The sequence below is a fragment of the Cyphomyrmex costatus genome, unplaced genomic scaffold (genome assembly GCF_001594065.2).
Source record: "Cyphomyrmex costatus isolate MS0001 unplaced genomic scaffold, Ccosl1.0 scaffold415, whole genome shotgun sequence".
In the NCBI taxonomy this organism is placed as follows: Eukaryota; Metazoa; Arthropoda; class Insecta; order Hymenoptera; family Formicidae; genus Cyphomyrmex; species Cyphomyrmex costatus.
Window position 1 is genome coordinate 28331 of NW_017278373.1, and position 18476 is coordinate 46806.

Consider the following 18476-nt stretch of genomic DNA (forward strand, 5'->3'; position numbering starts at 1 on the left):
TAACTGAAAAGAAATTCATTTTTCGGTAAAAAATTTCATCGTAAATTGTTTATAACAAAAAAAAGTTGACAAAATATCAAAAAACCCCTACGTACTTCTGTACGTATATATACGTTTACTTTTGTGTAAAATCTAATTACAATTCTACTGTAAAAATTTGGATTAAATCGGTCAAAAACTGTTCGAGTTCTGTTTCCGCCAAACGTGAAAAACGTTGTTTCGAGAAAAACGCGTTTAAAGTTTTAAGTACTAAAATATATATATATATATAAGAGAGAGAGAGAGAGAGAGAGTATACATTTTTTTTATATAACTCTAGTCGGCAATGCCTGCACCATATATACATTTCGCCTTCCAAATTCTCCTGCTCTGCGTCTTTTCTGACGGATTTTAACTATGCCCTGGTCTCTTTTGCCTTCTGCCACGAGCATCACGAATCTTTTCTTATCAATCGAGCGAAGGCAGTTTTGGTTTTGAAATAAGTGCTTAAAAATTTTTTCGCACTACGGGACCAAGTGTACATTATTTTTAAGACTCTAAGGCAACATTTATACAAAAAAAATTTTATAATTATTTTGAAAATTCTGGACTGGCGTTACACCTTAATAAACCTTGTTCCCTGCCATTATTTTATTACTTTCACAAATTGCTTTCCTTCCCTTTTTGTCCTTTTATTTTCCTTTCAATTTAACTCTTTTGAATATTTCCCTTTGTAAACCTCGTTTGAATATTCAGTTTTATGATGTTTTTAGAATTATAGGCAAAAAGGGCTATATGTCTAACGAACTTATTTTATGACTCATCTTTAACGGACTCTTGAGTCATCGTCACTTTCTCCAGTTTTTCTCTACCCTTTTACGTACATTTTTGGTATTTTAAAATCTTACGTTATTGAAGAATTACGAAGAATATTACTACGTCGACTCGCCATCAGAGGTCTATGGATATTCGTAAAGTTTCTCGCAAGTGCTGAAATACGCGCATATCGGTATATATAGAATCTCGATTTAAGAACTAAAACAGGCATCTAAGGTAGGCTTCCACTACGTTACCTTACTGATGAGTCCAGTAGTGGAAGCCGGGACGAAACGCCAACTTGTGATATTATTTTTCCCAATATATTAAATTAATTTTTAAGGATTCGGTTGCGGCTGTTGAGGACTCTGTGAAGTCGATACTTTCCGTATATACCGATATTATTATTATAATAAATTTATATATATAAATCTAACAACTAGTATAGCTCAAATTTGTTCTTGACCGGGGAGGTATATTAACTTACATTATTGGTTGGAGCTGATAGAAGACTCCACTTCTTTAGTCAATAAAAAGATCCTTCTAGCTCAGTTCGAGTTAGTCTAATTTCGTAAGCCGTACTCTCGTCATCAACCTTAGCTCGCTAGTCTGTAAGTGTGCTTGTAACACCGTTGAATAAAGCTTGGTCAAAAGACAGTCGTCGAACCTTTTCTCATTATTACAAGTTGTGGCGTTCTGCGCTCGTAACAACGCACGCACGCACACACGTGTATATATATATATATATATACACGGAAAGAATTACATCTTAAAATTTACCCTGAAAATATGGTAATCGTGGGACAATATTATATTTTGAAGAATTTTGATGTAAATCTTTCACATTCATTAATAAAACTACAATAAAATATAAATTAAGTATGATAAATTTTACTGAAGTGCATGGTAAAAATCTTTAAATTTATTGTATTGTACCATAATTACTATATTTTCAGGGTAAATTTTAAGAAATCCTTCTCTCCGTGTATATATATATATATGTAAATTTACATAATTATATAAATTTTGCATTGATTTTCTGATAAAATTTAAAATACTAAATATATGTATACATGGTATATATATATGTTAAGGGCTCAGGCAGATAAGCGATTTTGTAGCTCCGTATGAACGGGTCGACGTATTATGTAAATTTACATATAAATTTTGCATTACTTTTTTGATAAAATTTTAAATTCTAAATTTTTACAGCTGACTCGAATGAATATTTTGTTGCTAATAAGAATAAATTGAATAAAGAAGAGGAAGCAGAAGCAGTAGTAATAGTAGAATAAGAAAAAAAATAAAACATGTTATCTGATAACTTAAAATGCTTAGAAACAAAGAAACCGCCTCATAATTGGTTCATTGTGCAGGAAGTAATAAATCGACAAATAGGTAGTAATCCGTTATTCCAAAAAAGATTTTATAGTTCTTTACATGCAGTAAATGGACTGGAGTTTAAGTACAAACTCTGTGATCTTGGGATAAATTATTTATTTTCGTACATGTTGACTTATATACAAGGATTTATATATTACTTCTAGATAATTATCATAGATTTTTTAAATCATGTATAGCGATATGTATTAAAATTTGATTATTATTTACAGTATTCTGTGAGGGCTTTAAATTTCAATCAAAAAGGAAATTTATTAGAAAGAGCCTCTACATATGTAGTTTCTATTTGGGATTGGGCTGCAAGGAAAAAGCGTTGTTGCATTCCAAGTGGCCATAACAACCTAAGAGACGTATGTATTTATATTATATAATAAAGTATTGCTATTTGAATGTTCTGTAATAGTTATTCTGATATAATTGAATTTTTTTATTAATCTTTTTAATTTAATCATATATGCGTTTAGGCAAAATAGCTGCCTCTAGATGTATAAAATTTTATGGTCACTTCTGGTTCCGAAGTTTACATACGTAGTATACGTTTATTAGATCTTGAATATAACTCATAGAGATAGTTGATGAACTATGATTTATTATTTCAAAAACAATATCAAGGTGGCATATTATAGTTCTAATAAACTAAGAAAATATATTAAGATACATAAAGATACACTAGATTATTATCTGTCTAAGACTAATGTAGTATATAAAATAAATTGTAACGACTGCGATGCGTCTTATGTGGGACAAACAGGAAGGAAACTAAAAACACGAATTGCAGAACACCTTAACCACAATAGATGGAATACGAGCTCTAAATCGATGATAACAGATTACAGATTGCAACAAGGACATGAGTTCGATGGGAATAATGTACAAATCTTAGATGAAGAACAGTGTTATGGGAAACGTATTGTCGCAGAGATGCTCAACATTAAAAAACAGCAAAACAGTCTTAACCTACAGACAGACACATTAGATCTACATGAAGCATATATTCATATTATAAACAAGATATGACTTTGCATTACCGAAATCTTAAACATTATAGTTTCGTACGTTGAGTTGGTTTGACGGTTATAAAAGTTTTATATGTCGGACGACTTGCATTTGCAATGTATTAACAAAATAATGATTTTTATCGTCACCGAATTTTAGTAAATGACTCTTTTAACGACATGGATTACTCGAGGGTGAGTTTTTTATCAGAGGGACAATTTCTTGTCACATTATTTTATTAATATAACGTTAATTTTATATCCTTATTAGAACCACAGAGATACATCACAAACGATCATCCAATCGCTTGATGAGCTAAATTGTTCTCTCTGTGGAAATACTCAACGTTTTAGAACATAACACTCCATTATAGTTATATTCTTGTTAATTTTTTACTGCGTTAACTAAAGATGTTTTACTGCGTCAATTAATATTTGTATGTACATCTGAGGATGGCTCGAATATGCAGCCGAAACGTTATGATTTTTACTTTTGATTGCGTGCGCATTTATAGTGTGAATTTTAGTTTATTTTTATTTTAATTTAGTAAAAGGTTTATTAGATCACACACACATATAATATTAACTCTTAATTGCCTTTTTATTTCATTGACAATTTTTTAATACTAAGAGTCCTGTATATTCGTTCTATTATATATATATATATTTAGAATTTTAAATTTTATCAAAAAATTAATGCAAAATTTATATATATATAAATTTACATATAAATTTTGCATTACTTCTTTGATAAAATTTTAAATTCTAAATTTTTTATAGCTGACTCGAATGAATATTTTGTTGCTAATAAGAATGAATTGAATAAAGAAGAGGAAGCAGAAGCAGTAGTAATAGTAGAAAAAGAAAAAGAAAAAGAAGAAAACATGTTATCCGATAACTCAGAAACAAAGAAACCGCCTCCTAATTGGTTCATTGTGCAAGAAGTAATAAATCGACAAATTGGTAGTAATTCGTTATTCCAAAGAAGATTTTATAGTTCTTTACATGCAGTAAATCGACTGGAGTTTAAGTACAAACTCTGTGATCTTGAGGTAAATTATTTATTTTGTTACATGTTGACTTTATTATATACAATGTTTTATATATTACTTTTAGATCATTTTTATAGATTTTTTAAATCATGTATAGCGATATGTATTAAAATTTGGTTATTATTTATAGGATTCTGTGAGAGCCTTAAGTTTCAATCAAAAAGGAAATTTATTAGTAAGAGCCTCTCCGCAGACAGTTTCTATTTGGGATTGGGCTGCAAGGAAACAGCGTTGTTGCATTTCAAGTGGCCATAACTACCTAGAAAAGGTATGTATTTATAATCAGTGTTGTGCAGTACCTAGGTACTGTAACTAGGTACAAATTTGCGTACCTAGGAACTGTACCGAGTACTTTTTTTTTCTGGTACCTATACCTATACCTAGGTATCATTTCTTGTGTACCGGTACCTATATATTTAGGTACACTTTAGTTATTTTTCAAATTCACAATTGCTTAACTGAAAACTTCATGATACCAGATTTGAGTGTGTAAATTTATTAAAATGATCTAAATTAGAATGAAAGTCTAATTTTTTTAATGTTATCATTCTAATAAATTTATTTACACATTCAGATACTGTGTTAATAAGTAACATTTTAGTAATAGCGGGGTACTAAAATGTCACATTTTTATAATAAGTAAATGTGTATCTTGTTACATTCATGTATCATATGTCAATATGTACATGTCAATTCTGATAAAACTAAAATGGTTTTATAAATTAAACTTGCATAGAATATTAATGTATGTATACATAAGATATATGTATAATAACTTAATAATTAATTACGTGCTGATACATGAAATATATAGATCATATTTAATAAATAAGCTGTCGAAATTGCATTTTGTCGTCAAAATGCAATTTATCCTGAGCTTTTATGTTAAAAATAAAAGTACCTACAAGATACTTATAAGGTACAATTAAAATACCTGTACCTGTACCTAGGTATATTATTTTTTAGTACCTGTACCTGTACCTCGGTACATTTTTTCTAGAGTACCTGTACCTGTACCTAGGTATTGAAAATAGAGTACCTTGCACAACACTGTTTATAATATATAATAAAGTATTGCTATTTAAATGTTTTGTAATAATTATTCTGATTTAATTGTATTTTTTTATTAATCTTTAAAATTTAACCGTATATATGTTAGGCCATATGGCTGCTTTTAGATAAAGAAAATTTTATGGTTACTTCTGGTTGGGATGGTTGTATACGTTTATTAGATCTTGAATACAACTCATCGAAACAATTGATGCACTGTGATTCATCCAGTCTTGATCCGGAACGTATAAATCTTTATCTGAATATCTGGTCATTGGCTGTGCATCCTGAAATACCCTATGTCGTGTTTTCTGCTGGAAACGATTCGATTTTATCCATAGATATCCGGGAGGATACACCAAAGTAAGTCATTGTTATTAAAAGTTCACATGTAATAATGTTTTTTATATATTCTTTATTTATAGCATGCAGAATGTCTACATATAATATTAATATTTATTGTACCAAAAATCGTTGTATTGGCTGCGTTCAGCAGACTCAACAGTTTGCAACCGTTTTATAATTCGTCTCGCTGATTGGATTATATTTTTAGATCTAAAGGAATAGTCCTATCTCAACAAAGAGTCATAAAATAGTTAGGTATAAAAATGTTGAGTCTGCTGAACGCGACCATTGTCTGGCGCGTCCTGTGTACTTATATGCGAATCAATCTTATTGTGATTGAAAGATGACTGGATCGTTATGACAGCTATAGCCCGGCTCAACCAAAGTAATATTTATATATTGATTTATTTCGGTTCAACTTACTGTTAATCTTTTCCTAATTCTTATATTGTTTCTGTTTTTTTAATTCCAAGAATTAGAAAAATAGGAATAATAAGATAAACCGAAATTTATTTATATTGTTTGCACCGGTGCTAATGCCTATTTTTTAAATGTAGATTAATTTTAATCTTGATTCAACTTATACTTTGGACAAGAAAAAGTGATAAGAATCTTATTGAATCGTACATTTGAAACTCAACAAACAGAAAATAGGATATGCTAGCATAAAAGATCCAGATTCAACAAAAAAAGTTAAAACAAAGTTAAATTTAATCTACGTTAATTAGTAGAAACGAACATAAGTCGATTAAATTCTACATAGACACAATACGCAATACTAAATTTTGATAATATTCATTACTAAAGACAGTTAATATAAGAACATAACTAATAAAAACACGAAGCCTACAACAGTCTAGCTTGGATCTTTAATTGCTTACATATACCGCGGTACTATCACGAATTAAAACGAATGAATAATTAACTAATATACTTAGTTGCCTTAAACTGCACGTCGAACAATCGTTGGGCTTGGAATGCAATTCAAATAATCTGAAAATACTAAATCTGGAAATAATTCTTCTTATTGTGAAAAATATTACCTCGGCAGGGAGTCGAACTCGGATACCTTGCTTTACGCGCAAGTGTCCTAGCCAATTAGACTACCGAGGCCTTAGTAATATTCCTCGCAATAACTTGTTTTAATTGGTGATAATACCGCGGTAGATTATATGTGTAAACAATTAAAGATCCAAGCTAGTCTGTTATAGGCTTCGTGTTTGTATTAGATATATTAATAAATTTTGAGTTTACATGATAAAAGTGTTTATTTTTATTCTGTACACACATGTTATATATATCCACTATAATATATATATATATTTTCATATCCATAGATTGCTTCATATAAAAAACCTTCGAAATAGTACACTAAGAAGTATACATTGTAATCCTTCTAATAGTAATGAATTTTGTGTCGGCGGTCATTTTCCCTGCATAAGGGTGTATGATCAGCGAAATATTTCGAACCCACTTTATCAATTGTGGACGACCAAGTATAACAGGGTATGTATTAGTTTGATTCAACCCTATTGCTGAAAAGTTTATGAATATTTAAAGAAATACTACATTGTTTACGTTTTTTACATGAGTTTTGATTATATATGTATTTTAAATGTATTAGAAGGATCATGACGCCTTTGCAATAGTCACCAAGTATAATCACGATGGGACAGAGATTCTCACATTGTGTAATTGCTCCGAAATATTATTATTTGAGAAATCAATGTGGTCATGTGAAGGAAATTCGAATCATACATTATTTGAACGCTCTCAATTTAGTTCTGTACCTGGTGAGATAGACAAGAGACATGTTAGATGTAATTATATTATTATTATTGTATATTCCCGGCATTTTTTTTTTTATTCTTAGAACTCTTTATTTTATATATATTTCAAAAGAAAAGAAGCATACAATAACATTATCCAATGGTTTATTTGTTAATTAATTTTTTTTCTGAGATTATTGTTTAAAAAATTTTTTATTTACATTTTTTATATTTTTTTGTCTATGTAATTGAGAAAGCAACGCTTTAAATAATTCTGATTTATGAATAGTTGATATTAAGTTGTCTCAGTTGTGTGTTGTGATTGCAGCGATACATGAAATCAATTTTTTCGGACCTAAAAGTGAATTTATTATATCTGCATCCGTTTATGGTGATATATTCATTTTTGACAAGAAAAAAAAAACTGCGGCACAGTGGTTGATAGAAGATTACAAATTTGTTAAGTGCTTTCATTTTGTGCATTTGATAAACAAATTTTTCTTTTTCGTAGTATGTGTTGCACAAAATAACTTTTATTCATTTAATGTATAGGTGGATACTCATCATTGCTTAGGTCATCCCCATATTCCTATCCTTGCAACGGCAAGTGAGTCCAATATTCTGATATGGATGCCTTCGAGCAATAAAGATCCAACAGAATCAACATTTAAGACTGTATGTATAGACAAGAATTATCTGTGTTTTTTTGCATTCCTTTTTTTTTGCTTATTCATATAATTTAATAAATAAATAACATAATTTTTAAGACAACGTCACTAAAATAAGCAATATAGATGAATACAATAAATTAGTGGTATCAATAAGCCATAAAATTATAGTTTATGCATTTTCTGTTCTTCACAAGTACATGAAGTTCAGAAAAATAGAAAGCAAGCATATAACGATTTCTTTTTCCGATTACTTGCATTACAAAGATATATTTGTCATAGAGAGTTTGTGAAAGTAAGTTTGTTCGCCGTATGTACTTTTTTTACACTAAGCATTTTTGGCTTCTTTCTCTTCACCCACACATATATACACACACACACACGCACGCACGCATGCACGCACGCGCGCACAACGTCCAATATATATCAGGAAATGGAAAGTTACTCTTTTTAAAATTAATAAGTTACAGTTACTCGTTATAGAGTCAAAAAAGTAACGAGTTACCGTTACTAATTATCGCTTTTCAAAAATAATTGCTTACAGTTTTACCGTTACTCAAAAGGTAACTTTTCGTTACTTTTCCGTTACTTTTTAAAAATTAGTCTGAAAACTTTTGCAGTATTTTTTGTTCAAACGTTAATAAAAGCAATATGTACATATATGAATAACACTGACACTATGTAAAGTTTTATTCTTTAGTTTTTTTTAAAACACTATTTCTAAAACCTGTAAAATATGCAGCAAACCAAGATATACATACGTTCCATTTATCACATGGATGATAGAAGAGCAAAATGATTTCTGAAATAATGGTACTGTATATATTTCTCTATCAAAGATCACATCAGGATCGTTACAGCAGTTAACAACTATGTTAACATATTTCAGGAATTTTTATATGCTTTTTAGAAAACTAGAAGATTATATAGGATTGTATAGGACTATCTGAATTACAATATAAGTTAGAAATTAAAAGGAAAATTATGAAATACACATAATCTATATTACAGCTATATTTTTACTTAAGTTCAACTAAATGTTTGTACCCCTGTATTAAATAAAAAAACATTCAATTTACAACCACATTTATAGCTGCCGTAATTAATAACATGTAATTGTCATGGTATGACGGAATAACATGTCCAATCGTATGCAAAGGAACGATAAAAGTAACTGTAAATTTCGTTACCGTTATCCAAAAAATGTAATTACGTTACAGTTACTAAGAAAAAAGAAAGTGACGCAGTTACCAATAAAATAATTTGTAACTGACTTCGTTATAAGTAACGAGTTACTTCTTTTCCCTGATATATATTTATCTCATTTTAAGTGTAAAAGTATAAGCAATGTAAGCAAGGCAAACAAACTTATTATTGTGTCATAGATACTATATGTCGATATTAAATTGACTATTTTGTGTCTTTTCTAGTATCTACATGAAGATTTCTACAAGTTAAAGTATGCTACCGACGATGAGTACAATGATAGCGATTTTTCCAGCTATTCCTACAGTCAGTCGGAAGATATTCACGTTCGGGGTGCCAGTGAATCGCCCTGATGCGGGGCGTGTGTTCTTTTATAAGATTCTTGTTCGCAATTATGAATATTAAAGTTTATAGGGATTATAGGCATAAGAGAGAAAAAAAACAACAAATAAAATGCGCTACATTAAGCAATATCTTTTGTTTATTGGTTATTTGGGGATTCTGTTAATATATATATATTGTAAATGACGAATCATCACCCTTGAGTATTCCGACCGCCCCCGTAGTGTCTTGGATGGCGATCAGCCTCGGAAGAAGCCGAGGATGCTTTCACAATGCTTTCACATTGTTAATATAAAAATCTTTAACTAAAACAACTCTTGTGTGGCCTTTATCTAAGAAGTGAATACATCAATGAATCTAAATATAAATTTTTGTACATCAGCGATGGGACACTTCCGAGGGCGTATGCTCTTCCCAACACTCATAAAGCCAATTGTCCATTCAGGATCATTGTCTCTTCCATTGATAGTCCACTACATCTTTTAGCGTCATATTTACATAGTACAATGTTTGAAGCGTTCCCTAAAGCCCAGAAGTCACATAAAAAATAGTTTCCCATTGGTCGACACTATAGAAGGAATGCATATAAGTGAAGAATACAAATTGATTTCTTTGCACGTAACATCATTATTTACTAATATACCGATGGATATGGCAATTGACTGTATTAACGAATTATGGACACAAATCGAATTTATAAAAGCCAACACATTTATTTTAGATTCAACTTATTTTACTTTTGACAATATCATTTATAAACAAAATTTTGGGACACCGATTTGTGGCTCTCCATTGTCTCCCATCGTTGCAGATTTGGTTATGCAAAGACTAGAAAGAACTGCCTTGATGTTGTATAAAGACAAAGTTCTCTTTTATTTTCAATATGTTGACGACTCGTGTGCGACTGTCCGAGGTTCTGAGATTGATTCCTTTTTTAAGGCTTTCAATTCTTTTCATCCACCGTTACAATTTACGTTAGAAATCGGAACAAATTCTTTAAATTTTCTTGACATTTCGATCATTATCAAAGACAATAATTTATTTTTCGATTGGTACCAAAAACCCACTTTTTCGGGTAGATTTCTCAATTTTTATTCAAACCATCCATTATCACAATAAAAGTATAAAATAACCTATGTATTTGACATTATACATTGGTATAAAGGCTATAGAGTCATAGTGTTAGTTGTAATATAACTATACTTATTCAATCTAATTCGCAATCAGTGATCGCAATCTATTCCGGACGTTTCGGCAACAGTTTCTTGCCATCTTCAGCGATGATACAAATACATGTTTCGATTGGAAAAATATATATCCAAGAATAAACACAACCTTCGGCCAATAAAGTTCTTCAGCTTCTTGGTTACGGTATAGTTGTCTGAATCTATTTTAGTATTAAAACAATTGTACATAAAAAGGAATGCATATACGTGAAGAATACAAATTGATTTCTTTGGACGTAATATCATTATTTACTAATATACCGATGGATATGGCAATTGATTGTATTAACGAAAAATGGACACAAATCGAATTTATAAAAGCCAACACATTTATTTTAGATTCAACTTATTTTACTTTTGACAAAATGATTTATAAACAAAATTTTGGGACACTGATGGGCTCTCCATTGTCTCCCATCGTTGAGATTTGGTTATGCAAAGACTAGAAAGAACTGCCTTGATGTTGTATAAAGACAACGTTCTCTTTCATTTTCGATATGTTGACGACTCGTGTGCGACTGTCCGAGGTTCTGAGATCGATTCCTTTTTTAAGGCTTTCAATTCTTTTCATCCACGGTTACAATTTACGTTAGAAATCGGAACAAATTCTTTAAATTTCCTTGACATTTCGATCATTATCAAAGACAATTACTTATAAATTACTTATTTTATACAACTTAATACAATTACTTATTTTTCGATTGGTACCAAAAACCCACTTTTTCGGGTAGATTTCTCAATTTTTATTCAAACCATCCATTATCACAAAAGAAAAGTATAATCATTAGTTTAGTAGACAGACCGCTAATTTTATCACATCCAATTTTCCATATAGAAATAATTTAATTTTTATTATAAGAATTTTAATTGAAAATGACTACCCTCTGAAATTAATTTTTGATTGTATCAATACAATGACAGGATCAAGAACATTGCACACGATAGTTCAAAAAATAACAATGGTTTAAATGACAATAATAAAGTAGAATCATCGGAGCTTCCTTCATGGATTATAGTCCCATATGTACCGAGACTTACAGACAAATTCAAACAATTTAACAAAAACAATATCAAGGTGGCATATTATAGTTCAAATAAACTAAGAAAATATATTAAGGTTCATAAAGATCCACTAGATTACCTGTCTAAGACTAATGCAGTATATAAAATGAATTGTAACGACTGCGATGCGTCTTATGTGGGACAAACAGGAAGGAAATTAAAAACACGAATTGAAGAACATCTTAATCACATTAGATGGAATACGAGCTCTAAATCGGTGTTAACAGATCACAGATTGCAACAAGGACATGAGTTCGATTGGAATAATGTACAAATCTTAGATGAAGGACAGTGTTATGGGAAATGTATTGTCGCAGAGATGCTCAACATTAAAAAACAGCAAAACAATCTTAACCTACAGACAGACACATTAGATCTACATGAAGCATGTATTCCTATTATAAACAAGATATGACTTTGCATTACCGAAATCTTAAACATTATAGTTTCGTACGTCGAGTTGGTTTGACGGTTATAAAAGTTTTATATTTCGGACGACTTGCATTTGCAATGTAAAAAATAATGATTTTGATCGTCACCGAATTTTAGTAAATGACTGTTTTAACTACATGGATTACTCGAAGGTGAGTTTTTTGTCAGAGGGACAATTGCTGGTCACATTATTTTATTAATATAACGTTAATTTTGTGTCTTCATTGCATCCTCAGAACCACAACGACACCTCACAAACGATCATCCAATCGCTTGATGAGTTAAATTGTTCTCTCTGTGGAAATACTCAATGTTTTAGAACATAACACTCCATTATAGTTATATTCTTGTTAATTTTTTACTGCGTTAACTAAAGATGTTTTACTGCGTCAATTAATATTTGCATGTACATCTGAGGATGGCTCGAATATGCAGCCGAAACGTTATGATTTTGACTTTTGATTGCGTGCGCATTTATAGTGTGAATTTTAGTTTGTTTTTATTTTAATTTAGTAAATGGTTTATTAGATCACACGTATAAAATTGACTCTTAATTGCCTTTTTATTTCATTGACAATTTTTTAATACTAGGAATCCTGTATATTCGTTCTATTTTATATATATATAAACGCCTATAACGGCCAAAGCTGGATCAAAGTGCTAATAATAAGTATATGTGAATTTTTATATGCAACATATGTAGTCCTCCCATAATTATGGGGCGCAATTATGGTGGGACTACATATGTAGCATATAAAAATTCACATATACTTATTATTAGCACTTTGATCCAGCTTTGACCGTTATAGGCGTTTATTCTTTCCTTGTTTGTGTGACAATTTACGGTCGGTACAAAAATTAGTTAATATTATTATTACGCGTTGCCGTAAAAGACGCTATTCCTTAAAATAAATATTGCGAAAAATATCACTTCGTCAACAAGTTATCTGATAACTTAGAAACAAAGAAACCGCCTCCTAATTGGTTCATTGTGCAGGAAGTAATAAATCGACAAATAGGTAGTAATCCGTTATTCCAAAGAAGATTTTATAGTTCTTTACATGCAGTAAATCGACTGGAGTTTAAGTACAAACTGAGTGATCTTGAGGTAAATTATTTATTTTGTTACATGTTGACTTTATTATATACAATGTTTTATATATTACTTTTAGATCATTCTTATAGATTTTTTAAATTACGTATAGCGATATGTATTAAAATTTGGTTATTATTTATAGGGTTTTTTTGTGAGGGACTTAAATTTCAATCAAAAAGGAAATTTATTAGCAAGTGCCTATGGAAAGACAGTTTCTATTTGGGATTGGGCTGCGAGGAAAAAGCGTCGTTGCATTCCAAGTGGCCATAAGAACCTAGGAAAGGTATAATATATAATAAAGTATTGCTCTTTGAATGTTTTGTAATAGTTATTCTGATTTAATTTTATTTTTTTATTAATCTTTAAAATTTAATCATATATATGTTTAGGCCAAATGGCTGCTTTTAGATGAAGAAAATTTTATAGTCACTTCTGGTTGGGATGGTTGTATACGTTTATTAGATCTTGAATATAACTCATCGAGACAGTTGATGAACTATCATTCATCATTTCATCCGATCCGTATGGATATGGCGAATGACTGGGAATTGGCTGTGCATCCTGAGATACCCTATGTCGTGTTTTCTGCTTTAAACGATTCGATTTTATCCATTGATATCCGGGAGGATAAACCAAAGTAAGTCATTGTTATTAAAAACTTTACATGTAATAATGTTTCTTATATATTCTTTATTTATAACATGCAGAATGTCTACATATAATATTAATTTTTTTTGTACCATAAATCGTTGCATTGGCTGCGTTCAGAAGACTCAACAGTTTTGCAACCATTTTATAATTCGTCTCGCTGATTTGATCATACTTTTAGATTCTAAAGAAAAAGTCCTATCTTAACGAAGAGTCATAAAATAGTTATAAAACTGTTGAGTCTGCTGAATACGACCATTGTCTGGCGTTAAGTGTAGCACGGAATCGTCCTGTGTACTTATACGCGAATCAATCACATTTTGATTGAATGATGATTGGATCGTTATGACAGCTATAGCCCGGTTCAACCAAAGTAATATTGGTTTATTTCGGTTCAACTTACTGTTAATCTTTTCCTAATTCTTATAATTATTTCTGTTTTTTAATTCTAAGTATTAGAAAAACAGGAGCAGTAAGTTAAACCGAAATTTACTTATATTGTTTGCACCGGAGCTAATGCCTATTTTTAAAATGTAGATTAATTTTAATCTTGGTTCAACTTATACTTTGGACAAGAAAGACTGATAAGAATCTTATTGAATCGTACATTTGAAACTCAACAAACAGAAAATAGGATTTGCTGGCATAAAAGATCCTGATTCAACAAAAAATGTTAAAACAAAATTAAATTTAATCTACGTTAATTAGTAGAAACGAACATAAGTCGATTAAATTCTACATAGACACAATACGCAATACTAAATTTTGACAATATTCAATACTAAAGACAGTTAATATAAGAACATAACTAATACAAACACGAAGCCTACAACAGTCTAGCTTGCATATTTAATTGCTTACATATACCGCGGTACTATCACGAATTAAAACAAATGAATAATTAACTAATATATACGTAGTTCTTCCAAACTGCGCGTCAAACAATCTTTGGTCTTCAAACGCAATTCTAATAATCTGGAAATACTAAATCTGGAAATAATTCCTCTTATTGTGAAAAATATTACCTCGGCCGGTAGTCGAACTCGGATACCTTGCTTTACGCGCAAGTGTCCTAGCCAATTAGACTACCGAGGCCTTAGTAATATTCCTCGCAATAACTTGTTTTAATTGGTGATAATACCGCGGTAGTTTATATGTATAAACAATTAAAGATCCAAGCTAGTTTGTTATAGGCTTCGTGTTTGTATTAGTTATACTAATAAATTTTGAGTTTTCATGATAAAAGTGTTTATATTTATTCTGTACACACATGTTATATATATCCACTATAATATATATATTTTCATATCCATAGATTGCTTCATATAAAAGACCTTCGAAATAGTACACTAAGAAGTATACATTGTAATCCTTCTAATAGTAATGAATTTTGTGTCGGCGGTGAATTTCCCAGCGTAAGGGTGTATGATCAGCGAAATATTTCGAAACCACTTTATCAATTGCGGACCACCAAGTATAACAGGGTATGTATTAGTTTGATTCAACCCTGTTGCTAAAAAGTTTATCAATATTTAGAGAAATACTACATTGTTTATGTTTTTTACATGAGTTTTATTATACATGTAATTTAAATCTATTAGAAGGATCATGACGTCTTTGCATTAGTCACCAGGTATAATCACGATGGGACAGAGATTCTCACATTGTGCAATTGCTCCGAAATATTATTATTTGAGAAATCAATGTGGTCATGTGAAGGAAATTCGAATCATACATTATTTGATCGCTCTCAATTTAGTTCTGTACCTGGTGAGATAGACAAGAGACATGTTAGATGTAATTATATCATTATTATATATTCCCGGCATTTTACTTTTTTTTATTCTTAGAACTCTTTATTTATGTATATTTCAAAAATAAAGAAGCATACAGTAACATTATTCAATGGTTTATTTGTTAATTAATTTTTATTCTCAGATTATTGTTTAAACATTTTTTTATTTACATTTTTTATATTTTTTTTCTATATGTAATTGAAAAAGCGACGCTTTAAATAATTTTGATTTATTAATAGTTGATATTAAGTTGTCTCAGTCATGTGTTGTGATTGCAGTGATACATGAAATCAATTTTTTCGGACCTAAAAGTGAATTTATTATATCTGCATCCGTTTATGGTGATATATTCATTTTTGACAAGAAAAAAAAAACTGCGGCACAGTGGTTGATAGAAGATTACAAATTTGTTAAGTGTTTTCATTTTGTGCATTTGATAAACCAATTTTTCTTTTTCGTAGTATGTGTTGCACAAAATAACTTTTATTCATTTAATGTATAGGTGGATACTCATCATTGCTTAGGTCATCCCCATATTCCTATCCTTGCAACGGCAAGTCATTCCAATATTCTGATATGGATGCCTTCGAACAATGAAGATCCAACAGAATCAACATTTAAGTCTGTATGTATAGACAAGAATTATTTGTGTGTTTTTTTGCATTTCTTTTTTTTTGCTTAATCATATAATTTAATAAATAAATAACATAATTTTTAAAACAACGTCACTAAAATAAGTAATATATAGTTGAATACAATAGATTAGTGGTATCAATAAACCATAAAATTATGATTCATGCATTTCCTGTTCTTGACAAGTACATCAAGTTCAGTAGAATAGAAAGCAAGCATATAACAATTTCTTTTTCCGATTACTTGCATTACAAAGATATATTTCATATCATAGAGAGTTTGTGAAAGTAAGTTTATTCGCCTTATGTACTTTTGTTACACTAAGCCTTTTTGTCTTCTTTCTCTTCACCCACACGCATACACACACACACGCACACGCACGCACGCACGCGCGCACAACGTCCAATATATATCAAGAAATGGAAAGTTACTCTTTTTAAAATTAATAAGTTACAGTTACTCGTTATAGAGTCAAAAATGTAACGAGTTACCGTTACTAATTATCGCTTTTTAAAAGTAACTCATTACAGTTACCGTTACTCGAAGGTAACTTTTCGTTACTTTTCCGTTACTTTTTAAAAATTAGTCTGAAAATGTACTTTTGCAGTATTTTTTGTTCAAACGTTAATAAAAGCAATATGTACATATATAGCATGAATAACACTGACACTACATGTGTATAGTTTTATTTTTAGTTTTTTTTTTAAACACAATTTTGTAATTCTAAAACCTGTAAAACATGCAGCAAACCGAGATATACATATGTCCGATGTATCACATAGAAGATAGAAGAGCAAAATGATTTCTGAAATAATGGTACTGTATATATTTCTCTATCAAAGATCACTACAGGATCGTTACAGAAGTTAACAACTATGTTAAGATATTTCAGGAATTTTTTTATGCTTTTTAGGAAACTAGAAGATTATATAGGATTGTATAGGACTATCTGAATTACAATATAAGTTAGAAATTAAAAGGAAAATTAAGAAATACACATAATCTATATTATAGCTATATTTTTACTTAATCTATACTCTTAGCTGTAAATCAAATATTTTGATAGAAAGAAAATTATAACGCTATTATTAAAATATATAACAGAAGTTTTGCAAAAAGATGTGTTTTGCAATTGCTCGTCATAAAATGTACACAGAAATGTACAGAGTAGAGCTTTTTGCACAGCTCAATTAGAACAAATGTGTACGATGTTTAGATTAAGTTGAACTAAATGCTTGTACACCTGTATTAAATAAAAACATTCAATTTACAACCACATTTATAGCTGTCGTAATTAATAATATGTAATTGTTATGGTATGACAGAATAACATGTCCAATCGTATGCAAAGGAACGATAAAAGTAACTGTAAATTCCGTTACCGTTATCCAAAAAATGTAATTACGTTACAGTTACCAAGAAAAAAGAAAGTGACGCAGTTACCAATAAAGTTACCAAAAAAATAACTTGTAACTGATTTCGTTATAAGTAACGAGTTACTTCCATTCTCTGATATATATTTATCTCATTTTAAGTGTAAAAGTATAAGAAGTGTAAGCAAGGCAAGCAAACTTATTATTCTGTCATAGATATGTCGATATTAAATTGACTATTTTGTGTCTTTTCTAGTATCTACATGAAGATTTCTACAAGTTAAATTATTCTATCGACGATTACTACCGTGGTAGTGATTCTTCCGATGATTCCTACAATCAGTCGGAAGATATTCACGTTCGGGGTGCCAGTGAATCGCCCTGATGCGGGGCGTGTGTTCTTTTATAAGATTCTCGTTCGCAATTATGAATATTAAAGTTTATAGAGATTGTAGGCATAATAGTAAGGGAGGCCGAGAGGCTAAATGACAAATGTGGATTTACTCGAGCGTCGTGGGGACCTATTATGGATTGTGAAGATTAGATGCTAAAAAGAAAAAAAGTTTATATGATGTATGACGTTTCAG

General features: G+C 30.2%; 2 protein-coding genes across 2 annotated transcripts; both read left to right on the forward strand.

The window, feature by feature from the left end:
* The first annotated feature begins 3015 nt into the window (after window positions 1-3015).
* LOC108777202 (DDB1- and CUL4-associated factor 8) lies at window positions 3016-9634 on the forward strand. Its single transcript, XM_018544028.1, has 8 exons — window positions 3016-3103; window positions 3972-4243; window positions 4374-4511; window positions 5403-5656; window positions 7042-7144; window positions 7263-7451; window positions 7960-8082; window positions 9506-9634. Exons 1-8 carry the CDS (start codon window positions 3016-3018, stop codon window positions 9632-9634), a joined length of 1296 nt encoding a protein of 431 aa, XP_018399530.1.
* A 2846-nt stretch (window positions 9635-12480) lies between these two features.
* On the forward strand, window positions 12481-18274 carry LOC108777203 (DDB1- and CUL4-associated factor 8). Its single transcript, XM_018544029.1, has 8 exons — window positions 12481-12495; window positions 13287-13451; window positions 13582-13722; window positions 13829-14076; window positions 15469-15571; window positions 15689-15877; window positions 16386-16508; window positions 18146-18274. The coding sequence occupies exons 1-8, from the start codon at window positions 12481-12483 to the stop codon at window positions 18272-18274; spliced, it is 1113 nt and encodes a 370-aa protein (XP_018399531.1).
* The last annotated feature ends 202 nt before the right edge of the window (window positions 18275-18476 follow it).

What these genes read in the sequence shown, in the direction of transcription:
- LOC108777202 (XM_018544028.1), top strand. Translation starts at nt 3,016, where the DNA reads ATGATAACAGATTACAGATTGCAACAAGGACATGAGTTCGATGGGAAT. An exon ending in GGACGACCAAGTATAACAGG is followed by an intron (nt 7,145 to 7,262) that starts GTATGTATTAGT and finishes TAAATGTATTAG; the next exon opens with AAGGATCATGACGCCTTTGC. An exon ending in GTGAGATAGACAAGAGACAT is followed by an intron (nt 7,452 to 7,959) that starts GTTAGATGTAAT and finishes TTTAATGTATAG; the next exon opens with GTGGATACTCATCATTGCTT.
- LOC108777203 (XM_018544029.1), top strand. An exon ending in ACAAACTGAGTGATCTTGAG is followed by an intron (nt 13,452 to 13,581) that starts GTAAATTATTTA and finishes TATTATTTATAG; the next exon opens with GGTTTTTTTGTGAGGGACTT. An exon ending in GTGAGATAGACAAGAGACAT is followed by an intron (nt 15,878 to 16,385) that starts GTTAGATGTAAT and finishes TTTAATGTATAG; the next exon opens with GTGGATACTCATCATTGCTT.